Genomic DNA, 27,569 nt, shown 5'->3' on the forward strand with positions numbered 1-27,569 from the left:
TTGCCAATCCCTCCACCACATTGAAGATTTGACAATATTTATGAAGCTTCAAAATGGTTCAAATGGTTCTGAGCACTATGGGACTCAACTGCTGAGGTCATTAGTCCCCTAGAACTCAGAACTAGTTAAACCTAACTAACCTAAGGACATCACAAACATCCATGCCCGAGGCAGGATTCGAACCTGCGACCGTAGCGGTCTTGCGGTTCCAGACTGCAGCGCCTTTAACCGCACGGCCACTTTATGAAGCTTCTTTCAGATTGTACTTCATTATAGATAACTGCATCATCTCCCTGATGTTACTCTTAATATTGTCTGTAAGTTCATTAATATGCAACACGAACAGCAAGAGTCCCAACACATTTCCCTGGGACACAACCAAAGTTACTTCAACACCACATGATGACACTCCATCCAAGATAACATGCTGTGTACTCCCTACCAAAAAATCCTCAATCCTGTCACAAATTTGACTTGACACCCCATATGATTGTACTTTTGACAACAAGTGTAGGTGCAATACTGAGTCAAATGCTTTTTGGAAATCAAGAAATATTACATCTGCCTGGGTGCCTTGATCCAAAGATTTCAGTATGTCACATAAGAGAAGTGCGAGTTGAGTTTCACATGAACAATGTTTTCTAAATCCATGCTGCTTGGCATTGGGAAGGTCATTCTGTTCAAGATACCTCATTATCTTTGAGCTCAGAATATGTTCTATGATTCTACAACAAATTAATGTTAAGGATATTGGACAGCAGTTTTGTGGATCACTTCTACTACCCTTATTGTAGACAGATGTGACTGTACCTTTTTCCAAGAAATAGGCATGGTTTTTTGTTCAAGGGATCTATGATGGATTATAGTTAGAAGAGGGGCTAACTCAGACACAAATTCAGTACAGAATCTGACAGAGATTCCATCTGGGCCTGGAGCTTTCTTAAATTTTAATGATTTCAGGCGTTTCTCAATACAACTGACACAAATACTTATTTCATTCATCTTTTCAGTGGTATGAGGATTAAATTGGGGCAGTTCTGGGTTTTTCTTTGTAAAGGAACATTTGAAAATGGAGTAAAGCATTTCAACATTTGCTTTGCTACCTTCAATTTCATTTCTTGTCTCATTTGCTAAAGACTGGACAGTAACTTTGGTGCCACTAACAGCCTTTACAGACAACCAGAATTTCTTTGGATTTTGTGAAATATCATTTAACAATATTCTGCTATGGTAGTTATTGAAGGCATCACACATTGCTCTCTTGACAGCCAAACATGTTTCATTCAACATCTCTCTATCTATAGCCTTATGCTTTACACCTATTATGCAGTAATCTCTGTTTCCTTAGAAGCTACTTTACAGTGACTGTATACCATGGAGGTTCCCTCCCATTATGAATTATTCTACTAGGTACATACCTATACACTGTGTGGTCAACTGTTCTTTTAAACCTGAACCAGAGTGCTCTATATATGCTCCCGAAGTGTGCTGAAAGTTTCAAGTTTGTCATTGAGATATGACATTACTGATTTTTTATCTAGTTAACTGAACATATTTATCTTTCTGCTTGTTTTAGTTGTCCTTTATACTTTGACAATCATTGTTGTCACAACCACATGATGGTCACTGACACCAGATTCATTGTGGATGTCCTCAAAGAGGTCAATTCTACTTGTTGCCATTAGACCCAGTATATTTCCATTATGAGTGGTGTTCCTTATTATCTGTTGTAGGTAGTTTTCAAGAGGGCATTTAGTAAAGTTTCACTGGCTGTCTTATCAAGCACACCACAAACGAAACTATAATTTTCCCAATTAATTGTTGGATGATTAAAGTCTTCACCCATGATTACTGTTTGATTGGGGAATTTACATACTATCACCTACAGTTATCGTTATCTGGATTGAATGGAGAGGACAAAAAAACCTTATGTGCTTCCTGATAATGTAAATTCTGTAATACATGATTGAAAAATATAACTTAAGATATATGTTGGGTGGCTCTACCTCAGAATCTTTAACTGTGATCCACATCTGAAATACCAGTTGCGACCAGCAACCTTAACAATCGCACTCCAGCTGATCTCAACAATGAACTGCATGCTGTGCTAGTGACAGTGTTGATGGCTTGACTTCCATATTTTCAAAATCCCCCCCCCCCTCTCTCTCTCTCTCTTTCTCTCTCTCTCTCTCTCTCTCTCTCTCTCTCTGTCAGTGCTGATCGAGGTCTCTCGGTATCCCCTACCTTCTCAGTGGCGTCAGCCATGGCCTATCTGGCCTGTGCATAAATGCAGTTCTGCAATGGAGCCATCTGTGCTTACTTCATAGACTGGTTCGAAGTTTCAGCCTGCCAGTAATTCTGTCCTATTTTTGCATGATGTACGTAGGTTCTTTTATTGGCCTAGCATTCCTGAGAGAAATGACCTGTGGGGAATAATTTAATCACAGCTTAGAGCTTGGATCCAGAATGAAACATTCACTATGTATGTTGCAAAGAACCGCCATGACTGGTTAAAACTGATTACATGCCTGGAAAACAGTTATAATTTGACAAGAACGTTAATATCACTGTAGCCTCATGTAAAATGAAACTCTCATTCTGGAAATGAACATAGTCTGCAGACTAAATTATTCTGAAGTATCACTCTTATATCATAAATCCTAGTGTAGCAAGATATGAAAGAGCGCAGACTGTGGAGATTTGTGAGAACTTACAAAATACCCATCAACCCAATTCATACTAGAGCTAAGTGTACTGTTAGTTAAGTGGATATAATAATGTTCAAAGTAACTGTGTTCTTGACGAGTGCCAGGAGCTACTTTCTGTTTCAAAAGAATTACTTTCTTACCTGTACTCATTGAAGTGTGACCCTGAAAGGAGAAGAATTGCCACATATCAGTTGCAGTTTTTCAATACTAGTTCACATTCCAGTTCACTATGAAAACATGGGAAAGAATTGCCTAAATAAACGTTTGTTCTTCCTTCAGTATTGACTTTCGTGGTGCTGCTACATTTTGAGAACTGTTGTCATATAGCATTATTGTCTCAGTACTTGATAACCTGTAGTTGTGTATGTGAAGCCAAAACTGAGTGCCAGACCAGGAATCAATATCTGGGTTCTATATGCGTTATGGAGTAACTCAAGGCTGCAGCCTGTTTCAGAATTTTCCCCATTTCTTTCAGATTCCACATTGTCTCTCCCATGATGCAGTGGCATAAACAACTTCTGGAGAATGACTGTTGAGGTGTCACTGTGATGGTATTGTTATACTCTGTTGTGTTCAGTGTAACTCTCACTGTATTACCCATGCAGTAACTATGTAACCTCTTAAAGGTCTGTTAGCAATCACCATAATTAAATTTCCTCGGCAACAAACATTTTGTGATTCGTCACTTTATGAATTAGCACCTGACAGTTTCATGCTAAAAAAAAGCTTTAAAATAATGAAGGGACCACTGTATTCAACCATGATCTAGGGCTTGATGGTAGTGGTTTGCTGTTGCCGTCGTACAACCTGTGGATGCTGTGGCAGACATGTAAATGTGTGTGGTAGATCTCCATCATGAGTTCTTCTACGTATATTGCTTTGTTTACATATTAAATGAAACTAAGGTTGTGAGGGTGCTGAAAGGTGACCTACTTCTCTCAAAAATGACCACAAAGCTTACCGTCCTTATCTGGTGAATGTCTCACAATCAACACTGTGTCACTCATATCGAGAGGTTTGAATGCAACCCAGAACAGTGGTGTAAGACCTGACACATGTACGACAAAAAAATCTAATAATGAACTTTTGGTCCAGCATGATAAGTAAAAACTTGCTCCCTACAGCTCATGCATTACTATGTTCCTACAGTTGTGTGCCATCATACAAGGAGGCACATATCACTAAGTAGTCTATTTATGAGTGATGAGTGAAATGTTTAATCTTCAGTATTGATAATATATAATTTAAGGGCGTATATCACAATTATTATTTTTTTATGTGCTTCATTGTACTGATTTTTGTCTCTTGCTCTTTCAGGATCATAAGCTTCAGTTACTAGATGCTAGGGACAGGATCACACCTTTGGAATACAGAAGATTTCTTAATGAAGGGAAACCACATATTTTAGTAGATGTAAGGCCTCCAATGGAATATGAGATATGCCACTTGGACAACGCAATAAATATTCCACTTGACACGTTAAACAATGAAACTGTTCTGTGTGACATAAAGCAACATATTGACGCAAAAAGAAATAAAAGTTCTTCTCTCCCAGGTCAGTATTGAAACAACAGGAAAAACATTTCGATGAAATCTATTTAAGTCATAAATATATTGAGTTTTTTCTATAGATGTTTGACTATCTTTAATAAGCCCATTAAATTTATATAAAGCTCATCAGTAAGGTAACTTAAAACTTAACCGTTGCTCATCAGCTGTATGAAATCGATAGTTTTTGCAAAGAAGCTCATAATATTTTTGTCTTTACTGCCAGAAAAGCTGTTTAAATGATAGTCCTCTTGGCTGACTGCTAATATGCTATCCCTCTTACCACACAATATCACTGTGTTGGGAAAATAAGTTTTGAACTGAAATAGCAGCTGTCAGTCATATAGTATGAAAACAGTTAATGGAATGAAATTGTGCTCTTCAATCAATTTCAGGTGCTGCAGTTAGCATTTTCTCCCATCAGCTAACTGCTTTGTTTAATGTAGCTTACCATAATTTTCTCTCCCGTGCCAATATCTTCACCTCAAAGCAGCACTTACACCCAATTTCTTCAATTATTTGTTATGTATATTCCAATCCTATCATCTGCTGACATAAGTACACTTTCCCTCTTCTTTATCTCCTCTTGTTGTTGCCCTGTACCTTGGAATAAGAATCTAGAAAACAGTGAAGCTAGTCAGGTGTTTGTGTGCTGTGTCGTATGTATCTATGGAAAAATCCTGATTAGGTAACAAGATATTGGACGTCTATACCTCATCACAGAAAGTGGAGGTCAGAGGCTTTCCTGATCTGTGAAGTAAGACAAACAGGGATCTGTGGCATATCTGATGACACAATGCTGGTATAGCCACAATTGTTTTGGAGCACATTGTTCAGTGCACATTGTTGAACATGGGCTCCACGGCAGATGACTCCTATGTTTTCCCATGTTGGTCCAATGACATTGTCAGTTACAGTTCTAGTGGGCACAGAATCATTAAGAGTGCACTGTGGCTCTCCAGAAATGTGTTTTGGACTGTGGATCAATGGAAATGTGTCAGTTGTTCAGATGAATCACATTTCTTGTTACACCAGGTCAGTGGTTTGTGTCCAGATATGCCATCATACAGGCGAATATCTGCTTGAAACAGGTATCATACTACAGTCACAGACTGGCAGGGACAGTATTATGCTATGACAGACATTTGCCTCGGCTTGCATTGGAGCTATGGTAATAATTAAAGGCACCACAGCTGCCTGTGGACTATTTGAACATTATTGCACACCACCTATATCACTACATACGTCATGTCTTCCCCGTTGGTAATGTGGCATCTTGTAATAGGAAAAATGTTCTTATCATGAGGTCATAATCGAGCTACAGTTGTTTGAGCAGCATGATAGTGAACTCACCTTGCTCTTTTGGCTACCAGATTTGCTTGGTAGGAACCCAGAGAAACAGCTGGGAGGTTGGCGGGTGCCATCTCCATGTTGAAAGATCACCAGCCCATAATGTATGGGAAATCTATGAACTATGCATAAACATCTGGTGTGACATTCCATAAACCTAGCAAGGTCTTGTTGAATCCATGCCACAAATAATCCTTGCTGTATTGCATTCCGAGGATGGACCATATGAGCTATTGCCCTGAATGTTTTATCTGTTTTTCATTAGTTCCATTGTTTTATATTTCTAACTACATCTACGCCCATACTTTACAAGCCACCTTATTTATTTATTTATATTTTCCCCCATGGAGTCATTGAATCAATGGTTTGTGCAAACCTCATAAACAATACTGTTATAGTAACTACACCGGAAAGTATGTGTTGCATACAACTGCTACATCTTATATCTGTTTTACACAGTTATTACCATACCATTCAAATCCTACTTCTGTTTATTTGGACTTTTTTATAGCATATGAAATATGCTACAGTTGTCTGAGTTTTCGGCTTTCCATTTAAAATTTTAACCATACTTTCAAATGCTACTGCTTCTTATTTGGAGTGTTTTACAACATATGTAATATGCTACTGTTGTCTGAGTTTTCAACTTCCCACTTAAAATTCTTTGAATGTATTTAAACATTTTTATATAAAAAAATTTTAATTTTGCATTGAAATCATTCTCTTTTCATGGCTTAGTGATGTTGACAAATCAGACCACAGTCATGTTAATTTTGTTCTTATGTAAAGTTATTCTGTTTAAGTGTAAATCCAGTGCATAGCACCATAAATAGGATATGTTATTGTGTTGTGTATAATTCCTAATGTGTGGCTTGGGACTAGCTTTGACAGCTGGCTAAGCCAGGGACATAAGACAGTACTAACTTTCCCACATTGTCTTCATCGTTACCTATTGTATTAATGGGCCTTTAATGCCTACAGAAGAAAACAGAAGAAAAAAATGGAAAAACTTCACACTATAAAAAATTATAAATGAAGCACAATAGAGGGAAGTCAGTCAGTCACAACAGAAGAGCTGATATAAGTCCACCATTGTTGGTCTCCAGCTTCATCTTCCATCATTGTCAGTCTCTGGCTTCATCTTCCATCACTGTTGGATCCACTTGTTTAAGGATTGTTAGTACTCAATCTTTCCATTGAATCCTGGGATGTCCCATAGGCCATTTTTCAGCAGGTTGAGAATGGAGGTCTTGGTTAAGGAGGGATTCATCACTTCAAAAGAAGTGGACAAACCACTGTATCCTTCTCTGACCTAATATTAGGCCAATGTGTGGCTTTCCAGACACTTGGTTTAGGTCTTTCTTCGTTATTCATTCCCGTTTACCGACAATTGTATCGCAGACAGTTCCATTGATCTTTTGAACTACCTTCCTCTTGAAGTTGTAGCTAACATCACCCAGCTTTCTCAACCAACCACTCATATGGGTCATCTTGCATTCTTCATTCCCACTTACCTTCTGTGGTATTATAGATGGGTCTGTAAGTCTTTTGAAGTACCTTCTTTTCAAAGGCACTGATTGTTTCTTCAGATGTTGCTGATGTCGCACAGGTTTAGCCACCATATAAAAGTACTGGCCATGCTACTGTCATGTACAGCTGAATCTCTTTCTTCCATTTTATTAGACATGACTTGAATAGAGTGTTCAGACTTAAGAACATGCGATTTGTGTTTATTATTCAATGATGCTCTTCTTTTGTCACTTCATTTTTATTAGTCAGTATGGATCCCCTCATTCAGTGGTATGCCTATCAACGACAACAAACAGAAGGAGAGCTTGACAGCATGACACACTATGAAATCATCATTCACCAACAATGCAGTTTTCTTTGCATTGTGGAGTAATCAGGAGGTATCAGCACACACTTGCTCCTTGGTGTTTCCAGTATCACAGAGTCATCACTGAATGCCAGGATTGTGTCTGCCCCCACCACCTATTTTGAATACTTAATAGTGCCAATAGTTGGTTGCCAAACCATTCTTGACAAGTTGATTGAGAGTAGCAACCTGCAGTAGTTGGATACATTTCAATGGGATGTATAATTCCTCAATGTTTTCCATAACATGGAGCAGTTAGTGCTGCTATAAACTTGTCAAAAATCAATGAAGGTGATGTGTAATTCCCAATCAAACTTGCAAAATTTTTCTGTCAGCTGCCTCAAGGTAAATATGACTTTCCGACATATTACATTAATATGACACTTACCAAAGATTTTCACACATGTACACATCAAAACATTTCTAAGAAGCAATTTCAGTTGCTGAGATACTATTGTGAATTGTGTTTTATTCATCTCATGGACTTACATTTGCAATTCATTTGGTTTGCGTACAGGAGGCATATCAAAAATTTATAAAACAGTCACAATGATTTTTACATTAATAAATAATAGCACTACAATAAATAATAAGAGTATAAAGATATTTCTTGGAATGTGTAACACATTGTATCCAGATCAAATTTCCAGTTTGTTCCGCATGAATTCATCCACTGAGTAATAACACTTCATTGTCAGTACCTCATATTGCTTTCTTTTAAGTGAACCTAAATTCATCAGCATCAACTTGTTCTCTTTTAATTTATTATAAATTTTCATTCCCATTTATTGAGGTCCCTGGGCAAACAGTTTGAGGCGATGGGTGGGGAGCATAAAATTTTCTTTGTTTCTAGTATCATGTGAATGGACAAAATGGTTTCCCTCAAATAATTCATGTCTGGTGTACAAAAATATAATAATCTCATATATGTATAAGGATGGCAGAGTTAATATTTTAAGTTTTGTAAATAATGGTCGACATGGTTCTTTGTGATTTGCAGTGCACATATTTCAAATGATTTTTTTCTGTATTTTTAGTATTCGCACTATGTTTGTCGAGTTACCCCAAAAAACAGTACCATAGCTAATAATGGATTTGAAGTAGCTTATATATGCTACTTTTCGTGTGTCCTTGTCAGTTGCAGTTGATAATATTTGCATTGCAAATGCAAAGCTGCTCAGTTTGTTTGCCAGGTATTCAGTGTGTGCCTGCCAGCTCAAATTTTTATTTACATTTAAACCTAAGAATTTGACTGAGTGAACTTCTTCTATAACTTGGTTGTTGTGGGCATTCTTAATCTTACAATGTAGGCTTTCACGGCCGGTGTTGTCTTCATTTGAAACTTCCGGGTTGAGAGGTCGTGGTCGATGTATAAAATTTCCGCCTAACGTTTCGTCTCCATCTGCAGGAGACACCTGTTTACTGCATCTATGATGCTTTTCACCTGCTGAAAACCAAATTGATTGTTTAGAATAACATAATATTTTGCAATGAAGTTTTTGATTTGTGCATCAGCAAGTTTTTCAAATATTTTAGATAGGACTGGGAGAATCAAGATAGGACAACAATTTCCCATGATCTCTCTTGATCCCTTCTTGAAGAGTGGTTTGACTTAAGCATATTTCAGTACCTCTGGGAAACAGCTCTCTTCAAAACATTGATTTATTATTTGAGCTAGTGGTACCATTTTAATAACTTTGGTGGTTATTCCATCCTAACCTGCAGATTTTTTGTTTCTTAATGTTAGAATAGCATTTTCTACATCCTTCACAGAAACTTTTAAGAATTTTGTAAAGTTTTCAGAGTTTTCACCTAGACCAAAGGGATTTACTTTGTTGTTATAATCTGTTACATCTGCATTGACTTTGCTATATTTATAAAAAATTCATTAAAGTATCCTGGTATTTGAGTTGGATTTACAATAGTATTTCCTTCAGTGTCAATTTTTGAAATTTCTTGATTACAGGCTTTAACACCTAACTCAGTTTTAATGACTGACCACACGGCCTTTGTCTTATTTTTCTGATTTAAAATTAGCCTGTTATTTGCCAGTTGTTTTGCTGCCTGACAACTCTTTTAAATAAGGTTTTATAGACTCTAACATATTTAATGAAATCAATATCTTTATTATATTTTAGTTCTCTGTGCAGTTGCCATTTCCTTACTCTGGAAATTTTTATGTCCCAGCACTTTACTTTATTTGTTATTTTATTGCTGCAGAGTCTAGGTGGAAATGTTTCATTAAAGACACCAAGAAAACTGTTTAAGAATTTCTCAAAGTTTTCATCTCTTGAGTTACAATGATCAAAAGGCTAAGTTTTCTCTTTTAGCTTCTCACTAAATGTTAGCAAGTTTTCTTTGCTAAAGTTTCTGCTCATATGGGTTCTCATACATGAAATGTTCCTGCCTGTCTGTGGCAGCTCAATGAAAAATTTCACCCCCGTCGCTACTTATCGGTTTCCCTTATTTTTTATGACCTGGCAAGTATCTATGAACATCTTGCTGAATATTTTTGAGCCCAACCTATTTAGATGTAGACCATCTTTGGCAAGAGACTTTGCACTTCAAAATTTGTTGGGATCAATAAAAATGACTCCTAGTTTATTGCACTGTTCTTTAATATTGCCATTTATTTTCTGCACATAGCTGTCACTCATCGATCTCCTATACACAATGCCACTTATTATTATTCTGGAATTTGAATAGAGTCTTCTGGCCATTCGGATGAGGTTCCTTGTGTGGTTTACAATTTCTTTCTCACAGTTGTTTTGAAGCAAATTTGTTCCCACATGGATAAAAACACCTTTTGGATTTCTGCTATGCTTATCTGCTGTTTTCTCTCTTGAGTTTAAGATATTGTTTAGGTGTGTATGCAATTGATGCATCCTGACTCCAGGTCGAATGTTGATTTTGGAGTTTGGAACAACTAGGTTTTTCAACAATGAGTCACCTGTAATAAATAATTCACTTTCTGTCTTATTATAATGCTTCTCTCTGTCTTTTTTGTACGTTACGCTGGTCCATTTATCTTTGTTTGGTTCTTCAGTATCTTTTTCTTTCATAATGGTGGCTGAATTTTTTAATTGTTTGTGCATGTTTGCCGAAGTAGGTCCATCTAATACTGGAGTGTTTCCACATACACAACACTTTTCACATTTCAATGAAATATGTCATAGAACAAGATTGTTGTACAATCTGTGTAGCTCATTTTGTGTGAATTAGATTGGGCCATCAAGCAATGGAAACTCCAGGGTGGAATATCAACAATGTAGCAAAAGATAGATTTCTACTTACCATAAAGACGACACTTTTAAGTTGCAGACAGACACAATTAAAAGACACGTACACGCACGCTTTTGGCCACAACCTTCATCAGCAAAAGAAAGAGAAACACACACCATTGATACACACATTCACATTTACATTTACATTCTGGTCCGGGAGCTGGAGTTGGCGGTCATGTGTGCATGAAGTGTGCTTACTTGTGTGAATGAATGGTGTGTATTTATCTGTCTTCTTCTGAGCAAGGGTGTGTCCTAAAGCTTATGTGGAAGAGTCTTTTTATTTGTGCCTGCCTGCATCTTAATATGTCATCTTTAGGTTGTACCCTGTTTTAACAGGTACAAGGAAGAGGAAAAGACCCATAATTCAGTCCTAAAGAACATCCTGCTTTACTGTTTCATTGCCTCTTCGGTTTGCTGCTAGTTAGTATTGGTGACTTCTAATGCAGAGGCCCTAGGTTCAATTTTCGTGACCACATCATTGAGGCCAAATGAGAAACTCCTTGGTAAACAAGCAGTAAAAATCGACACAGTTACTGCCAAAATGGCATCGGATTGAAAGGCTCATACCAGATTAGATGTCACATAACATTTATTTACTAATAGATTGAAAATTTGCAATCCTGTCAACTGTCTTCTTTGTCACTTTCGTATTTTGATTATAATTCATCAGGTGTGTGGCCAAGAAGATGCATGGATAGATCCCTGATATTATGTGACTTCAGTGTTTTTAGAAGTAACTTACTGTTTACTGAATCAAATGCTTTTGTCAGGTCTAAAAACATACCTACAGTCTGCATAATTCATTCTAAAAGATAATCTAATATACATGGTGATTCAACTCCCCCTACTGAAGGGTTTTATACAACCCACAGTGCCTTCAAATACCATTTGAAAGATTTTCACATTCTCTTGCTCGCTACATGCAAGCTATTAGTTGTACATAAAAAATGAACAGGGCCTCTTTGTAGGAAATCTAATGTACTTAAATTTTGTTCTGTGATACATTTTTGCTGGAGGCTATAAGTTTCAAATTATTCAAGAAAATCATACAAACTGACCTTTAGATGTGTTTCTCTTGAATAACACGAAAACCATATCCCAATACAAATTTTAAGTACATTAGATTTGCTACAAGAAGGTTGTGTTCATTTGTTTCTGTAGGACTAATAATCTGTGTGCAGTGAGCAATAGAATATGAAATGGTTCTAGAAGGTGGTGTGGGTTGCACAAAATCCATTGGTAGGGGCAGCTGAATCACACTGTATAATTTTGTTGTGTATAGCGTAGGGTATTATGTTCCAGTATTATTTTCAAATTTCTTGTTCCTTTAACTAATACTTCATAGGAAATTAGACTACCAGTGCTCTGCAGTCATTGATACTGAAGAGAATATAATTCACTACTTATTTTAGTAAATAAAAAGTTACAATTAAAACTTTCCCATCATTGGGCACTGAAGAAAAAGCAGCTGCATATCTCTACAGAGAATTATTATCTTACTATTTGTGGGTTCTTTTCTGTATGATTTTATTAATTTTTGCACAATATGTGCGAATGTTAGTTGAAAAGTGAAGGTACAGAGCACAGACGATATCTCTGAAGCAGTCATTCATAATAAACAATGGAAAATCCAGGGTGAAACAATAACAGTACAGTGGAACTCTGATTTTATGTTCTCCAAGTTTAGGTTTTTCGCAATTCTGTGCCGTAAATTCGTACCCCCTGTGAGAAACCCATAAGATCAAAACTAAAAATTACCTGATTTTACGTTTGTTCCTTAAAAGGTTTACTCAATTCTACATTCTTTCTCAATGTCTAGCTTGACTTCATCTCGTTTTCTTCCTATTGACATTTGATGTGACTGAATGAGTTATATAAGTGGCATAAAAAACTGACGGTTTGCACGGTGGGTGGTGGCAGGTTTAAGGGAATATTTTTGGCCATTGCAGAAGTAAGGGAATATTTTTGGCCATTGCAGAGAGGGAAGATGTGAGAGGTGAGAGAGGAAATGCTGACGTAATCCGTGACTGGTGTTGCCAACACAACTTTCAACATTTACCTTCACCACACAGTGATGATGGGCCGAGTACGTTTCAAACTACTTGTTTTAGGAATTGGTGTACTCTGACATGATGGTGCCATGAAGATGAAAAGGTGACAAGGAACAAGGCTGTCAATTTGTCGATCGCTATAGTGCCAAGTTGATGTTTATGGATGTTCTAGTGACAGGAGGATCTCAGTTGTAGCAAGAACTCTTTAGGGGAATATGTTTGTGGTTGTACAATGTGCAAAATATTTATGACAAGGAAGGATATGAATGTTATTGCTCATCATTCCACTTGCAGCAATTTAAGCTGTCCTCGTAGGTTCCTGCCTGACCACACACTCAGAAACCACCACAGATCGGAAATAAACAGGCAGATATTTATTTCATCCTTTGTTGTCTAATGAGACAGAAATGTTACATAAAACTGATTATTGCAGAACTTATTGTATTACAATCATAACAAAGTTCCAGCGTGTGATAACAATGCTAAGTTGGAAAAAAAATATTACCATGCAGTGAGTTGTGAACCTATAATATCTAACTCAGCTAACCATGACGTTATCCATTACACTACAACTTACTCATCTGAATTTTGTATTGGAATTACTTATCATAAAGTCTCTTGTAACCTTATATAATTGATGCTTTATTAATTGACATTTAATGATAAGTGTGATGTATTTGTGCTATACTTTCGGTGGATTGTTGCTTTTAAATGGCATACTGTGAGCATACATCACACACTACCAAGGAAATGAATCATCGAAATGCACACAGTCCATACAGGGGTCATTCACAAGTAGTCGCAAAGTTGATAATTGAAAACCCACTAGTGAAATCATCACTACAAAACGTAGAGTGAAGTTTACTTGACTCAGTTAAACTGCCATTGGCCACAGAAGGAAAACACACCCACCCAACATGTTAGATTCTGACGCCTTTCACTGTACTTCACAGTTTTCAGTTTAATTCACCTTGTTCATCAATTATTGCTTTTTTTCTGGATGAACACATAGGAGACATGTCTCAAAAATATGTGTTTTGGTGTATAGTTTGAATTGTAGCTCGATTATTGTGACCCCGAGATCAGTTTCAGTTTTTGATGAGTTTTTACTTGCTATTACACATCTGTGATTTTGTAAGAACTGATGAAATTCAATTATTGTATAAACATTGTATTGTACATTTAATTTCCTTTACTATACAGATTTTATACAATGTATTGTTGAGGATTACAATTTTTAATCACATATGCCAATCACATTTGTATTTGCTTGTGTTTTGGGGGTTTTAGCATTTTCCTCAATTCTATATATTTTCCTCAATTTTGCATTTTCTAAGTCTAGACTGTACAAAAGCATAAAATGGGGGTTTCACTGTATTCTGAAAAGGATAGATTGCTACACTCTGTTCATCATAAGAATAATAAGGTATTATGCCATGTACTCTTCTGCATTTGCTTGAATCTCATTGGATTTCATTTCACGTGCAGCGGAAACCAAGTTGTGACCAGCAGTCAAGTACGTTCGGAAGGATATATTTTATGCTGCATTACATGCACATACACAGTGTGGGGAGAAAAAAAGGTGCAAGGCAACAATGTAGCTTGGAATGTCATTTAATTTTTAAAGAGAATGAAATAATATTCGACAAAACTCCAGCACTACTGCGCGCTTCTTCGATGACCAGACAGAAAACATAAAATGCTCTCGTTCTCACCAGACACAGTATTCTGGTTACAAACAAGATGGTGAAAATTTCTAACTTAAACACAGGGGGTAATTTTTCTGAGTGAGAAGTGTGTGGCGCAAAAGCATACTGCAGGGATTTCACCATACTGTTGAATACTGAACCACTGAAGGTATTAATTACTGTCAGTCATCAGATAATCTCTTAGCTCCTTCCTTATCCGACTCAGAGAAATACATTTTAGTTCTGGAAGTGTCATCTGCTGCATTGATAATGAGCCTATCAACAACAGAACCCATGAAGCCAACCAGGTGCCGCATTTTCTCCTCTTCTTTTATGACGAGCCATTCTACACTCCTGGAAATGGAAAAAAGAACACATTGACACCGGTGTGTCAGACCCACCATACTTGCTCCGGACACTGCGAGAGGGCTGTACAAGCAATGATCACACGCATGGCACAGTGGACACACCAGGAACCGCGGTGTTGGCCGTCGAATGGCGCTAGCTGCGCAGCATTTGTGCACCGCCGCCGTCAGTGTCAGCCAGTTTGCCGTGGCATACGGAGCTCCATCGCAGTCTTTAACACTGGTAGCATGCCACGACAGCGTGGACGTGAACCGTATGTGCAGTTGACGGACTTTGAGCGAGGGCGTATAGTGGGCATGCGGGAGGCCGGGTGGACGTACCGCCGAATTGCTCAACACGTGGGGCGTGAGGTCTCCACAGTACATCGATGTTGTCGCCAGTGGTCGGCGGAAGGTGCACGTGCCCGTCGACCTGGGACCGGACCGCAGCGACGCACGGATGCACGCCAAGACCGTAGGATCCTACGCAGTGCCGTAGGGGACCGCACCGCCACTTCCCAGCAAATTAGGGACACTGTTGCTCCTGGGGTATCGGCGAGGACCATTCGCAACCGTCTCCATGAAGCTGGGCTACGGTCCCACACCCCGTTAGGCCGTCTTCCGCTCACGCCCCAACATCGTGCAGCCCGCCTCCAGTGGTGTCGCGACAGGCGTGAATGGAGGGACGAATGGAGACGTGTCGTCTTCAGCGATGAGAGTCGCTTCTGCCTTGGTGCCAATGATGGTCGTATGCGTGTTTGGCGCCATGCAGGTGAGCGCCACAATCAGCACTGCATACGACCGAGGCACACAGGGCCAACACCCGGCATCATGGTGTGGGGAGCGATCTCCTACACTGGCCGTACACCACTGGTGATCGTCGAGGGAACACTGAATAGTGCACGGTACATCCAAACCGTCATCGAACCCATCGTTGTACCATTCCTAGACCGGCAAGGGAACTTGCTGTTCCAACAGGACAATGCACGTCGGCATGTATCCCGTGCCACCCAACGTGCTCTAGAAGGTGTAAGTCAACTACCCTGGCCAGCAAGATCTCCGGATCTGTCCCCCATTGAGCATGTTTGGGACTGGATGAAGCGTCGTCTCACGCAGTCTGCACGTCCAGCACGAACGCCGGTCCAACTGAGGCGCCAGGTGGAAATGGCATGGCAAGCCATTCCACAGGACTACATCCAGCATCTCTACGATCGTCTCCATGGGAGAATAGCAGCCTGCATTGCTGCGAAAGGTGGATATACACTGTACTAGTGCCGACATTGTCCATGCCTTGTTGCCTGTGTCTATGTGCCTGTGGTTCTGTCAGTGTGATCATGTGATGTATCTGACCCCAGGAATGTGTCAATAAAGTTTCCCCTTCCTGGCACAATGAATTCGTGGTGTTCTTATTTCAATTTCCAGGAGTGTATATCCCGCCAGCATTTGGTAGTGACACCTGAAAACCCTGTTTGCGTAAGCTCCATAAAGTCTGGCAGCTTAACAGTCTTGTTACTTCTAGTCCCAAATCTGGTAACTTGGCTCCAGATCAGTTCTGTTCATATTTTATAGTGGTATAGTGGTAAATGTAAAAATGCAGCATTTTATGGTGTACTTGATGCTGTGAAAATGATTGTTTTTCATGTTTCTGTGACACTTATCTACATCTGTGGTATAAAATGATAGGCATAGTCCAAATAAAGAGTATTTGGTTTTTAATTTTTGCCATAAAAATTAAATTGTTATGTTTCCTTAATTTAAGCAGCTTTTATTAACAGTCTTTCATAACATATTGATAATTAAGAGTTTGTATTTGAACTGAAAACAGGAATTTTGTGTGCAACATGTAATTAGAAACTAGATGATGTGCATTTTTCACAAAAAATGATGATGAATTTTACAGTTACGAGATGAAGGTATTTAAAATTGAACGAGGGAAAAAAAATTACTAAGATGTGATTTGAACCAGGAAGCCATGAACTGTAATAGATTTTCAGTAAATTACTAAGCTACTGGTTCCGCTACATGTCCAGTATGTGCTTGTGTCTTAACTGAATCTAATACGGTCCCTCAGAAAACTTCAAAGTTGACTCTCTCTGTAATTTTATGAAAAACATTAAGAACAACCTACTTCTCAGCACTTTTTAATCATGTTCCACAACGGAACTGGAAGCAGCCTCAGCCATTTTCATACTGTGCATCAACAGCGCGACAGTTGGAGCACAACAGTGCAGAGGCTATGACTGTACATGATTCTTGAAATGAAAATTACATTTCTAAAGCGTGATTGAGACAAGTGTTGATAGCTGTTAATAAATTTGAATATTTTAAAGTTTCATTTAATGTAACTTAGTAATAATATATCTAATACATAAGTAGGTCCTATTTCCAAGAGCATAACAACACTAGTGTATATATGAAGTCTTCACGGGTTGTCAGCCGAGTAGCATCGTCATCTCGTAGCAATGTTTCGATGGAATGTGTCTCCATCATGTTCAGGCGAAGTGTTTGGATATCATCGGTCGCAGGCTTATGTCTTTGCTGGACTGCTCTCTGCTTCCCTCCACCGGCCAATCACGTGCCCGCAGAATTGCCCGATGCGCCTGGAGCGGCCGGTGGTGAGGGGAATGCGTGTGCGGGGTTCGTGTCCCATCATCTGTCTCTGTCTGCTCCGTCCGTGGCCCTTGGTGGAACAGAATGATTGCAGGCTCTCAGACTGTTCTGAGATGGTAGCCACTATCGCAGTTGATTAGGTTGTCGTGTAACCATATTTCTATGGACTCTTTAATTACTGAGTCCCAAAATCCATTTGTACTGCATATTTCCTTTGTGTCCTCAAAATCAAAGGTGTGCTTCTCGTCTGTGCTATGTTCGGCCACATCAGACTGACCCAAGCGTACATGCCTGATGTGTTCATTGCGGCATTGTGAGATGCAACACTGCGTCTGTCCTATATATTGCACCCCACATTTGCATCCGATCTTGTACATACCAGACCTAGTGGATCCTTGGTTGAACCGAGAAGGTCTTTGATTTTTCCCGCTGCACAGAAAACGGTCTTCACTCTATGGATTTTGGCCATTGGAGGACCCACGTATGGCAAGAACACGCAGCTCATTGCTTCATCTTCATCCGGTCTCTCTTCTCTCTTCTTATGGTTGGCCTTCAGAGCTCTCCTTATTTGTGGCTCTGAATAATTTAGCTTATATTAGCATGTCACTTGTCACTGTGTACTTTTTATATATATATATATATATATGTGTGTGTGTGTGTGTGTGTGTGTGTGTGTGTGTGTGTGTGTGTGCGAGTGTATACCCGTCCTTTTTTCCCCCTAAGGTAAGTCTTTCCGCTCCCGGGATTGGAATGACTCCTTACCCTCTCCCTTAAAACCCACTTACTTTCGTCTTTCCCTCTCCTTCCCTCTTTCCTGATGAGGCAACAGTTTGTTGCGAAAGCTTGAATTTTGTGTGTATGTTTGTGGTTGTTTGTGTGTCTGTCGACCTGCCAGCACTTTCATTTGGTAAGTCAAATCATCTTTGTTTTTTTTTATATATATATATATATATTATTATTATTGGTGTTTTGCCCTTAAAGAGCGCATTTGGACTTAACTACATGGCCAGTTCCTTTTGCTGCCTTCCTTGCTGCCCAAACTTCCCTCATTCGCTCGCTGTGTTTCTGGTTCCGGTCCTCTGTCCATGCTTCTTGTCGGCTTTGTGTCTTCGGCTTCATCTGATTGCCTTTTTGGTTGCCCATATTTCTTTCATCTTCTGGCTGTGATCTTGCTTGCGTTCTTCGGTCCATTTTATGCCTGTTCGTTTGTCGCATTGTATATCATGTAGTTTACTTTTCTTAATGATGTTTCTGAACTTTATTCTGTCGTTTATTGTGTCTGCTGTTATGTTGAGCTGGTTCAGGTCGTTTTCTACCTCTGCCATCCATTTGTTGTTTCTAGTGGTTACCCAGTCAAAGATCTGTTTGGTCAGCCTGTGTGATGGCATTCTGTATAGGTGTCCATAGAATTGTAGTCTGCGTTTTCTAATCTTTTCTGTGATTGTCTCCGTATGTTTGTACAGTTCCTCTGTAGGTTTCTTGATCCATATTCCATTGTTGTTAGTTGCGCCAAATATTTTCCTAAGTATTTTCCGTTCTACTTTTTCTAATTGTCTGATACGTGTATGCCCTAGGATTAGTGTGGTCTCTGCTGCATATAGTGCCTCGGGGAGCACCACCGTGTCGTAATGGCGTAATTTGGCTTTTTGTGAGATAGACTTCTTGTTGTAATGATTCCACACTACTTTGTATGCCTTGTCCAGTTTAGTCTTTCTTGCTCCGTTTGAGTCTCTGTTATGTCCACTCATTTGTAGTGTTTCACCAAGGTATTTGAAGTTTGCCGTTTTGTAAATCGTGCCATACTTTGTGTTCAGAGATGAGAGCTTCTTTGTGCTCATAAACTGTGTCTTTTCGTAAGAGATCTGTAGTCCAGTTTTGGAAGCGATTTCGTGCAGTTTTTCAATAGCGTCTTTTGTTTCCTTTATACCTTTCGTGACAATCACCAAATCGTCTGCAAAAGCCAGGCATTTAATCTGTAGGTTTCCTGAGGTTATCCCCTGTTGTGATGTTTCCCATTCTTTTATGACCTTATCTAACACCAGATTGAAAAGGAGAGGTGAGAGGCCATCGCCTATATATATATATATATATATATCAATATAATGGAAGGAAACTTCCACGTGGGAAAAATTATATATAAAAACAAAGATGAGGTGACTTACCGAACAAAAACGCTGGCAGGTCGATAGACACACAAACAAACATTGATGCAACCACTGACTTATGATCACTGATACCCTCTTCTACATTCACGGAGTCCTTACCTGTGAGTACATTCACCTTCGTAACCTGTTAGTTCATCCCTATGAAATCCCCAAACCACCTTCCCTACCCTCTGGCTCCTATCCTTGTAACCGCCCCCGATGCAAAACCTGTCCCATGCACCCTCCCACCACCACCTACTCCAGTCCTGTAACCCGGAAGGTGTACACGATCAAAGGCAGAGCCACGTGTGAAAGCACCCACGTGATTTACCAACTGACCTGCCTACACTGTGACGCATTCTATGTGGGAATGACCAGCAACAAACTGTCCATTCGCATGAATGGACACAGGCAGACAGTGTTTGTTGGTAATGAGGATCACCCTGTGGCTAAACATGCCTTGGTGCACGGCCAGCACATCTTGGCACAGTGTTACACCGTCCGGGTTATCTGGATACTTCCCACCAACACCAACCTATCCGAACTCCGGAGATGGGAACTTGCCCTTCAGTACATCCTCTCTTCTCGTCATCCGCCAGGCCTCAATCTCCGCTAATTTCAAGTTGCCGCCACTCATACCTCACCTGTCTTTCAACAACTTCTTTGCCTCTACACTTCTGCCTCGACTGACATCTCTGCCCAAACTCTTTGTCTTTAAATATGTCTGCTTGTGTCTGTATGTGTGGATGGATATGTGCGTGTGTGCGAGTGTATACCTGTCCTTTTTTCCCCCTAAGGTAAGTCTTTCCGCTCCCGGGATTGGAATGACTCCTTACCCTCTCCTTTAAAACCCACTTCCTTTCGTCTTCCCCTCTCCTTCCCTCTTTCCTGATGAGGCAACCATTGGTTGCGAAAGCTAGAATTTTGTGTGTATGTTTGTGTTTGTTTGTGTGTCTATCGACCTGCCAGCGCTTTTGTTTGGTAAGTTTCATCATCTTTCTTTTTAGATATATTTTTCCCACGTGGAATGTTTCCCTCTATTATATTCATATATATATATATATAGAGAGAGAGAGAGAGAGAGAGGGGGGGGGGGGGGGAACATTCCACGCGGGAAAAATATATTTAAAAACAAAGATGATGTGACTTACCATACGAAAGCGCTGGCAGGTCGATAGAAACACAAACAGACACATACATATTTAAAGACAAAGAGTTTGGGCAGAGATGTCAGTCGAGGCGGAAGTGCAGAGGCAAAGATGTCGTTGAGTGACAGGTGAGGTATGAGTGGCGGCAACTTGAAATTAGCGGAGATTGAGGCCTGGTGGGTAACGGGAAGAGAGGATATATTGAAGAGCAAGTTCCCATCTCCGGAGTTCAGATAGGTTGGTGTTGGTGGGAAGTATCCAGATAACCCGGACGGTGTAACACTGTGCCAAGATGTGCTGGCCGTGCACCAAGGCATGTTTAGCCACAGGGTGATCCTCATTACCAACAAACACTGTCTGCCTGTGTCCATTCATGCGAATGGACAGTTTGTTGCTGCTCATTCCCACATAGAATGCATCACAGTGTAGGAGGTCAGTTGGTAAATCACGTGGTGCTTTCACACGTGGCTCTGCCTTTGATCGTGTACACCTTCCGGGTTACAGGACTGGAGTAGGTGGTGGTGGGAGGGTGCATGGGACAGGTTTTACACCGGGGGCGGTTACAAGGATAGGAGCCAGAGGGTAGGGAAGGTGGTTTGGGGATTTCATAGGGATGAACTAACAGGTTACGAAGGTTAGGTGGACGGCGGAAAGACACTCTTGGTGGAGTGGGGAGGATTTCATGAAGGGTGGATCTCATTTCAGGGCAGGATTTGAGGAAGTCGTATCCCTGCTGGAGAGCCACATTCGTTACATTACAAATGTCTGCTTGTGTCTGTGTATGTGCGGATGGATATGTGTGTGTGTGTGTGTGCGAGTGTATACCTGTCCTTTTTTCCCCCAAGGTAAGTCTTTCCGCTCCCAGGATTGGAATGACTCCTTACCCTCTCCCTTAAAACCCACATCCTTTCATCTTTCCCTCTCCTTCCCTCTTTCCTGACGAAGCAACCGTTGGTCGCGAAAGCTAGAATTTCGTGTGTATGTTTGTGTTTGTTTGTGTGTCTGTCGACCTGCCAGCACTTTCGTTCGGTAAGTCACATCATCTTTGTTTTTAGATATATTTTACCCACGTGGAATGTTATAAAAAAACAAAGATGATGTGACTTACCAAACGAAAGCGCTGGCAGGTCGATAGACACACAAACATACGCACAAAATTCTAGCTTTCGCAACAAATGGTTGCCTCGTCAGGAAAGAGGGAAGGAGAGGGAAAGACGAAAGGATGTGGGTTTTAAGGGAGAGGGTAAGGTGTCATTCCAATCCCGGGAGCGGAAAGACTTATCTTAGGGGGAAAAGGGACAGGGGACAGGTATACACTCGCGCGCGCGCGCGCACACACACACACACACACACACACACACACACACACACACACACACACATCCATCCGCACATATACAGACACAAGCAGACATATGTAAAGGCAAAGAGTTTGGGCAGAGATGTCAGTCGAGGCCAAAGTACAGAGGCAAAGATGTTGTTGAGTGACAAGTGATGTACGAGGGGCGGCAACATGAAATTAGTGGAGGTTGAGGCCTGGTGGGTAACGGGAAGAGAGGATGTATTGAAGGGCAAGTTCCCATCTCCGGACTTCTGATAGGTTGGTGTCAGTGGGAAGTATCCAGATAACCCGGACAGTGTAACACTGTGCCAAGATGTGCTGGCCGTGCACCAAGGCATGTTTAGCCACAGGGTGATCCTCATTACCAACAAATACTGTCTGCCTGTGTCCATTCATGCGAATGGACAGTTTGTTGCTGGTCTTTAAATATATTTTCCCATGTGGAATGTTTCTTTCTATTATATATATAGTTTTGAAGAACATTATACCTAGCATACAGAAAATATTACAGAAAGCCAACCTTTAGCTTTAGTGTCAGTTCACAGTTCACCTATTTTTGTTTCAATTTCAGTTCTTCAACGCTTTCTACATTCAATTTCTGTGTGCTGTTTAATCCACAGGAAGGAGAACCTTATATATATATATAGTTTCTGTTCCAACAATATTACGAAAAGATAGTTGCTACTCACCATGTAGTGGAGATGCTGACAAGGGAACCTCCCCATCGCACCCCCCTCAGATTTAGTTATAAGTTGGTACAGTGGATAGGCCTTGAAAAACTGAACACAGATCAGTCAAGAAAACAGGAAGAAGTTGTGTGGAACTATGAAAAAATAAGCAAAATATACAAACTGAGTAGTCCATGTGCAAGATAGGCAACATCAAGGTGAGTGTGCACCCAACAGCGCTGTGGTCCCGTGGTTAGCGTGTGCAGCTGCGGAACGACATGTCCTTGGTTTAAGTCTTCCCTCGAGTGAAAAGTTTAATTTTTTATTTTCAGACAATTATCAAAGTTCAGGCACTCACACATAATCAACTTCGCTCTCCAAAATTCCAGGACATGTTCAGATTTGCTTGGACATATGCAGGATTTGACGGTCTACACACGGAAAAATTTGAAAACATTAAAAACATATGTTTTGACAGAGCACAGGGAAAACTGTGTGACTGTGAAACTGTTGCATTCATTTGTTGCAGTTTATGTGACAAACTCTTATGTTTTCGCCACTTTTTTTGGAGTGATTATCACATCCACAAGAAAACCTAAATCGGGCAAGGTAGAAGAATCTTTTGACCCATTCACCAAGTGTACAAGTTAGGTGGGTCGACAACATATTCCTGTCATGTGACGCACATGCCGTCACCAGTGTCGTATAGAACATATCGGACGTGTTATTCTGTGGAGGAATTGGTTGACCTATGACCTTGTGATCAAATGTTTTCGGTTCCCATTGGAGAGGCACGTCCTTTACTAATCGCACGGTTTTGCGGTGCAGTCTCAAAACACAGACACTAAACTTATTACAGTGAACAGAGACATCAATGAGCGAACGGACAGATCATAACTTTGCAAAAGTAAACAAAGTAAACTTTTCACTCGAGGGGAGACTTGAACCAAGGACCTGTCGTTCCGCAGTTGCTCACGCTAACCATGGGACCACAGCGCTCCTGAGCTCGCGTTCTCTTAGATGTTGCCTATCTTGCGCGTGGACTACTCAGTTTGTATATTTTGCTTATTTTTTTCATAGTTCCACACAACTTCTTCCTGTTTTCTCGATTGATCTGTGTTCAGTTTTTCATGGCCTATCCACTGTGCCAACCTATAATTAAATCTGAGGGGGGTGCGATGAGGAGGTTCCCTTGTGAGTTGCAGATAGGCACAACAAAAGTACTGTCAAACAGTATTGTGAAAAGTGTAGTTGCTGCTCACTGTATAGTGGAGATGCTGAGTTGCAGACAGGCACAACAAAAAGACAGTCAGAAAATGAGCTTCTTGCCAACAAGCCCTTTGTCGGAGGGTGAACACACACACACACACACAACACACACGCACACACACACACACACACACACACACACACACACACACACACAACCACAGTCTCTGGCTGCAAGGTCTGTCTGGCCTCAGCAGCTAGCGACCCTAGTAATTTGTGTCTGAGCTGCGTGTTGTCTTGTTCCGATAAAGGCCTTTTTTGCCAAAAGCTTACATGTTTAACAGTATTTGTGTTGTGCCTATCTGGGACTCAGTATCTCTGCTATAAGGTGAGTAGTAATCTATCCTTTTTATGATATTTGTCATTATTTTATTCTGGAGTTTCCATTGTTTCTATCTCAGAGACAATATAATAGTATAATTAATAATTTCATGATACACTGAGATGATGAAAGTCATGGGATCCCTCCTAATATCATATTGGACCTCCTTCTGCCCAGTGTAGTGTAGCTGGTAGATGTGGCATGGACTCAACAAGTTGTTGGAAACCCCTGCAGAGTTATTGAGCCATCTGCCTCCATTGCCATCCATAACTGCAAAAGTGTTGGCGGTGCAGGATTTTGTGCACGAACTGATCTCTCGATTATGTCCCATAAATGTTAGAGGGGATTCATGTCGGGCAATGTGATCAACCAAATCATTCTCTCAAAGTGTCCAGGATGTTCTTCAGACGAATCATGAATAATGTTGGTTTGGTGACATGGCACATTATCATCCATAAAAATTAAATCATTGTTTGGGAACATGAAGTCCATGAATGGCTGCAGATGGTCTCCAAGTAGCCAAACATAACCATTTGCAGTCAATGAACAGTTTAGTCGGCACAGAGAACCCAATCCATTCCATGTAAACACAGCACACACCACTGTGGGACCACCACCAGCTTGCACAGTGCCTTACTGCCAACTTGGGTCCATGGCTTTGTGGGATCTGAGCCACACTTGAATCCTATCATCCGGTATTACCAACTAAAATTGGCATTCATCTGACAAGGCCATGGTTGTCCAGTCATCTAGGATCCAACCGATATAGCCAAGAGCCCAAGAGATGCGCTGCAGTCCACGGCATACTGTTAGCAAAGACACTTGTCAGTCGTCTGCTACCACATCCCATTAATGCCAAAATTTCCTGCACTGTCCAAACGGATATGTTCATCATATGCCCCACATTGATTTCTGCAGTTATTTCACATAGTGTTGCTTGTCTGTTGCCACTGACAGCTCTACACAAACACCAGTGCTGTCGATTGTTGATTGCTGAGTGGCTGAAGCCAGACTGCTAGAGACTGTGGTCATATGTGTGTGTGTGTGGGGGGGGGGGGGGGGGGGGGCACGCTCGCTTGCACCCTTGTGTGTCTGTTGTCTATTTTTAATGAAGGCCTAGATTGGCCAAAAGCTTATTTTGTGATAGTCTTTTTGGTGACCTATCTGTGAATCACCATCTCCCCTATATGGTTAGTAGCAAGTATCCTTTTCATAATATTGTTACATTCCATCCTGGATTTTCCATTGTTTGATATTGTTTCTGTTGCAGTTATTGTCGTTTGTCGCCGTGGGAATGCTTCACAGAAAGGTGTTATTAAACTGAAAGAACACCTAACAGAAGAGGCAGTGACAATACGGGACATTATAGGAGGCCTGCATGGTTGGGCAAATGATGTGGACAAGTTGTTTCCTGTTTACTGATGTCATGCATGCACTGGTTGTTATACGAAGATAAATGGTGGAAGCCTTTTATTCAAACAACCAAGATCATTTTTAAATACAAATAAAATTTCCTGACAGAGCTACTTGGAGGGTTACTTTAGCAAAAAAAAAATGTTATTCCTAAATTACACTTTCCCATGGCAGAGAATTAGCCAAATTGTACAAGGTGTACAACTTTGATTCCGCCATTTTTTCCCCAAAAATTTGAGGCTTTAATGAAACAAATTGATTATACATGTATTATTCAAAGTATTTTCCATTGCTGGCCACTACTTTCTCCCATCTTTTGGGCAGTGTATGAATCCCATGTTGAAAAAATTGTTCATCTTTTGAAGCGATCCACGATGCGATCCAATTTGTGGCTCCTTCATGAGATTGGAAGTGTTGGTCAGCCAGGCCATGCGCCATTGATCTAAACAGGTGATAGTCAGAGGGAGCAATGTCTGGAGAATACGACATGTGGGGTATGATTTCCCATTTTAACATTTCCAAGTATGTTTTGACCTCTTTTGCAACATGGGGCCGAGCGAAGTCGTGCTGCAAAATCACTTTATCGTGCCTCTCGCTGGATCGGCAGTTTGTTGTTTAATGCTCTGCTCAAACGCATTAATTGTGTTCAATAATGAGCACATGTGATTGTTTCACTTAGTTTTAACACCTCATAGTACATGATGCCGAGCTGGTCCCACCAAATATAGAGCATGATCTTGAAGCCACGTGGTAGCATGGCCGGGATATCCTCATGATTTTTTTGCATTTAGGGTTATCATAGTGAACCCATTTTTCGTCCCTGGTCATAATGCGATACAGAAATCCCAATTTTTTTGCCTCTGAAGCAACTGTTCACAAACACACACACACACACACACACACACACACCGTTGAATGTCTCGTGGTTTCAGCTCACACGGGACCCAAGTTCCTTCTTTCTCAATCATTCCCATAGCCTTGAGACATTTTGAAATGGCTTGCTGTGTCACTCCCACTAATCGTGCTAATTCTTCGCTAATTCTTCTTGAGTTTGACATGAGTCTTCACTCAACAATGTCTCCAATTCTGCATCTTCAAAATCATTCTCTTTTCCACCACTATGCCGGTCTACAACATTAAAATCACCATTCTTGAAGTGTTGAAACCATCCAAGATACATTCTTTCACTAGTAGCGTCCTTACCATATGTACTTGAGAGCATTCGGTGAAGCTAAGCTGCTGTTTTCTTCATATTGAAACACAACAGTAACAGTTCCCGCAAATGATGAGAATTAGGCTCAAAAACTGACATTTTCAATCAAGAACAACTTTATGATGCAGACAAAAATCGACAAATGTTTGAATGAGGTTATGTTGACCAAGGTCCAAGCTAACTGCCTGATGTCTGTGATCTGTTTCTTTCAGCCACTACTTACCATTGTCACCATCTGTCGGCAAACAGCAGAAGCAGAGTTGTACACCTTTTAGTTTCCCATGCCAACATGCATACCACACCTTATTTTTGCAGAGAACCAATCTCACTATGATTGTATGTACACTAACAGCTTTTCAAGAGAAAATACAGACACACAAATTTACAAGCAGCTGTAAACAAACTAAATCCAGTAAGCATAAATTGAAATGAAATCAGGAAACATACATTATTACACAATAAACATACGTAATTAAGGAATATATAAATAAACAATAAGTCAGATTTCTGTATTCAAAGTTAAAGGTGTTAATATAATAATAACTTCCTTGAATGGTCTGGGCATTTCGTTCTGTGTTACATACTTCCTAA

The 27,569-nt window shown here is 40.3% G+C and overlaps 1 protein-coding gene across 2 annotated transcripts in view; it reads left to right on the top strand.

The window, feature by feature from the left end:
- Window positions 1–25,878, top strand: part of LOC126484192 (adenylyltransferase and sulfurtransferase MOCS3) — a 206,184-nt gene extending 180,306 nt beyond the window's left edge. For both annotated transcript variants that reach the window (XM_050107606.1, XM_050107604.1), the window contains exons 8-9: window positions 4,026–4,263; window positions 25,623–25,878. In XM_050107606.1, the coding sequence (XP_049963563.1) occupies window positions 4,026–4,263; window positions 25,623–25,774 (390 nt within the window). In that variant the 3' untranslated portion in view covers window positions 25,775–25,878. The remainder of the gene's footprint in view (window positions 1–4,025; window positions 4,264–25,622) is intronic.
- Window positions 25,879–27,569: the final 1,691 nt, after the last annotated feature.

Source organism: Schistocerca serialis, chromosome 6 (genome assembly GCF_023864345.2).
Source record: "Schistocerca serialis cubense isolate TAMUIC-IGC-003099 chromosome 6, iqSchSeri2.2, whole genome shotgun sequence".
NCBI classification, from domain to species: domain Eukaryota; kingdom Metazoa; phylum Arthropoda; class Insecta; order Orthoptera; family Acrididae; genus Schistocerca; species Schistocerca serialis.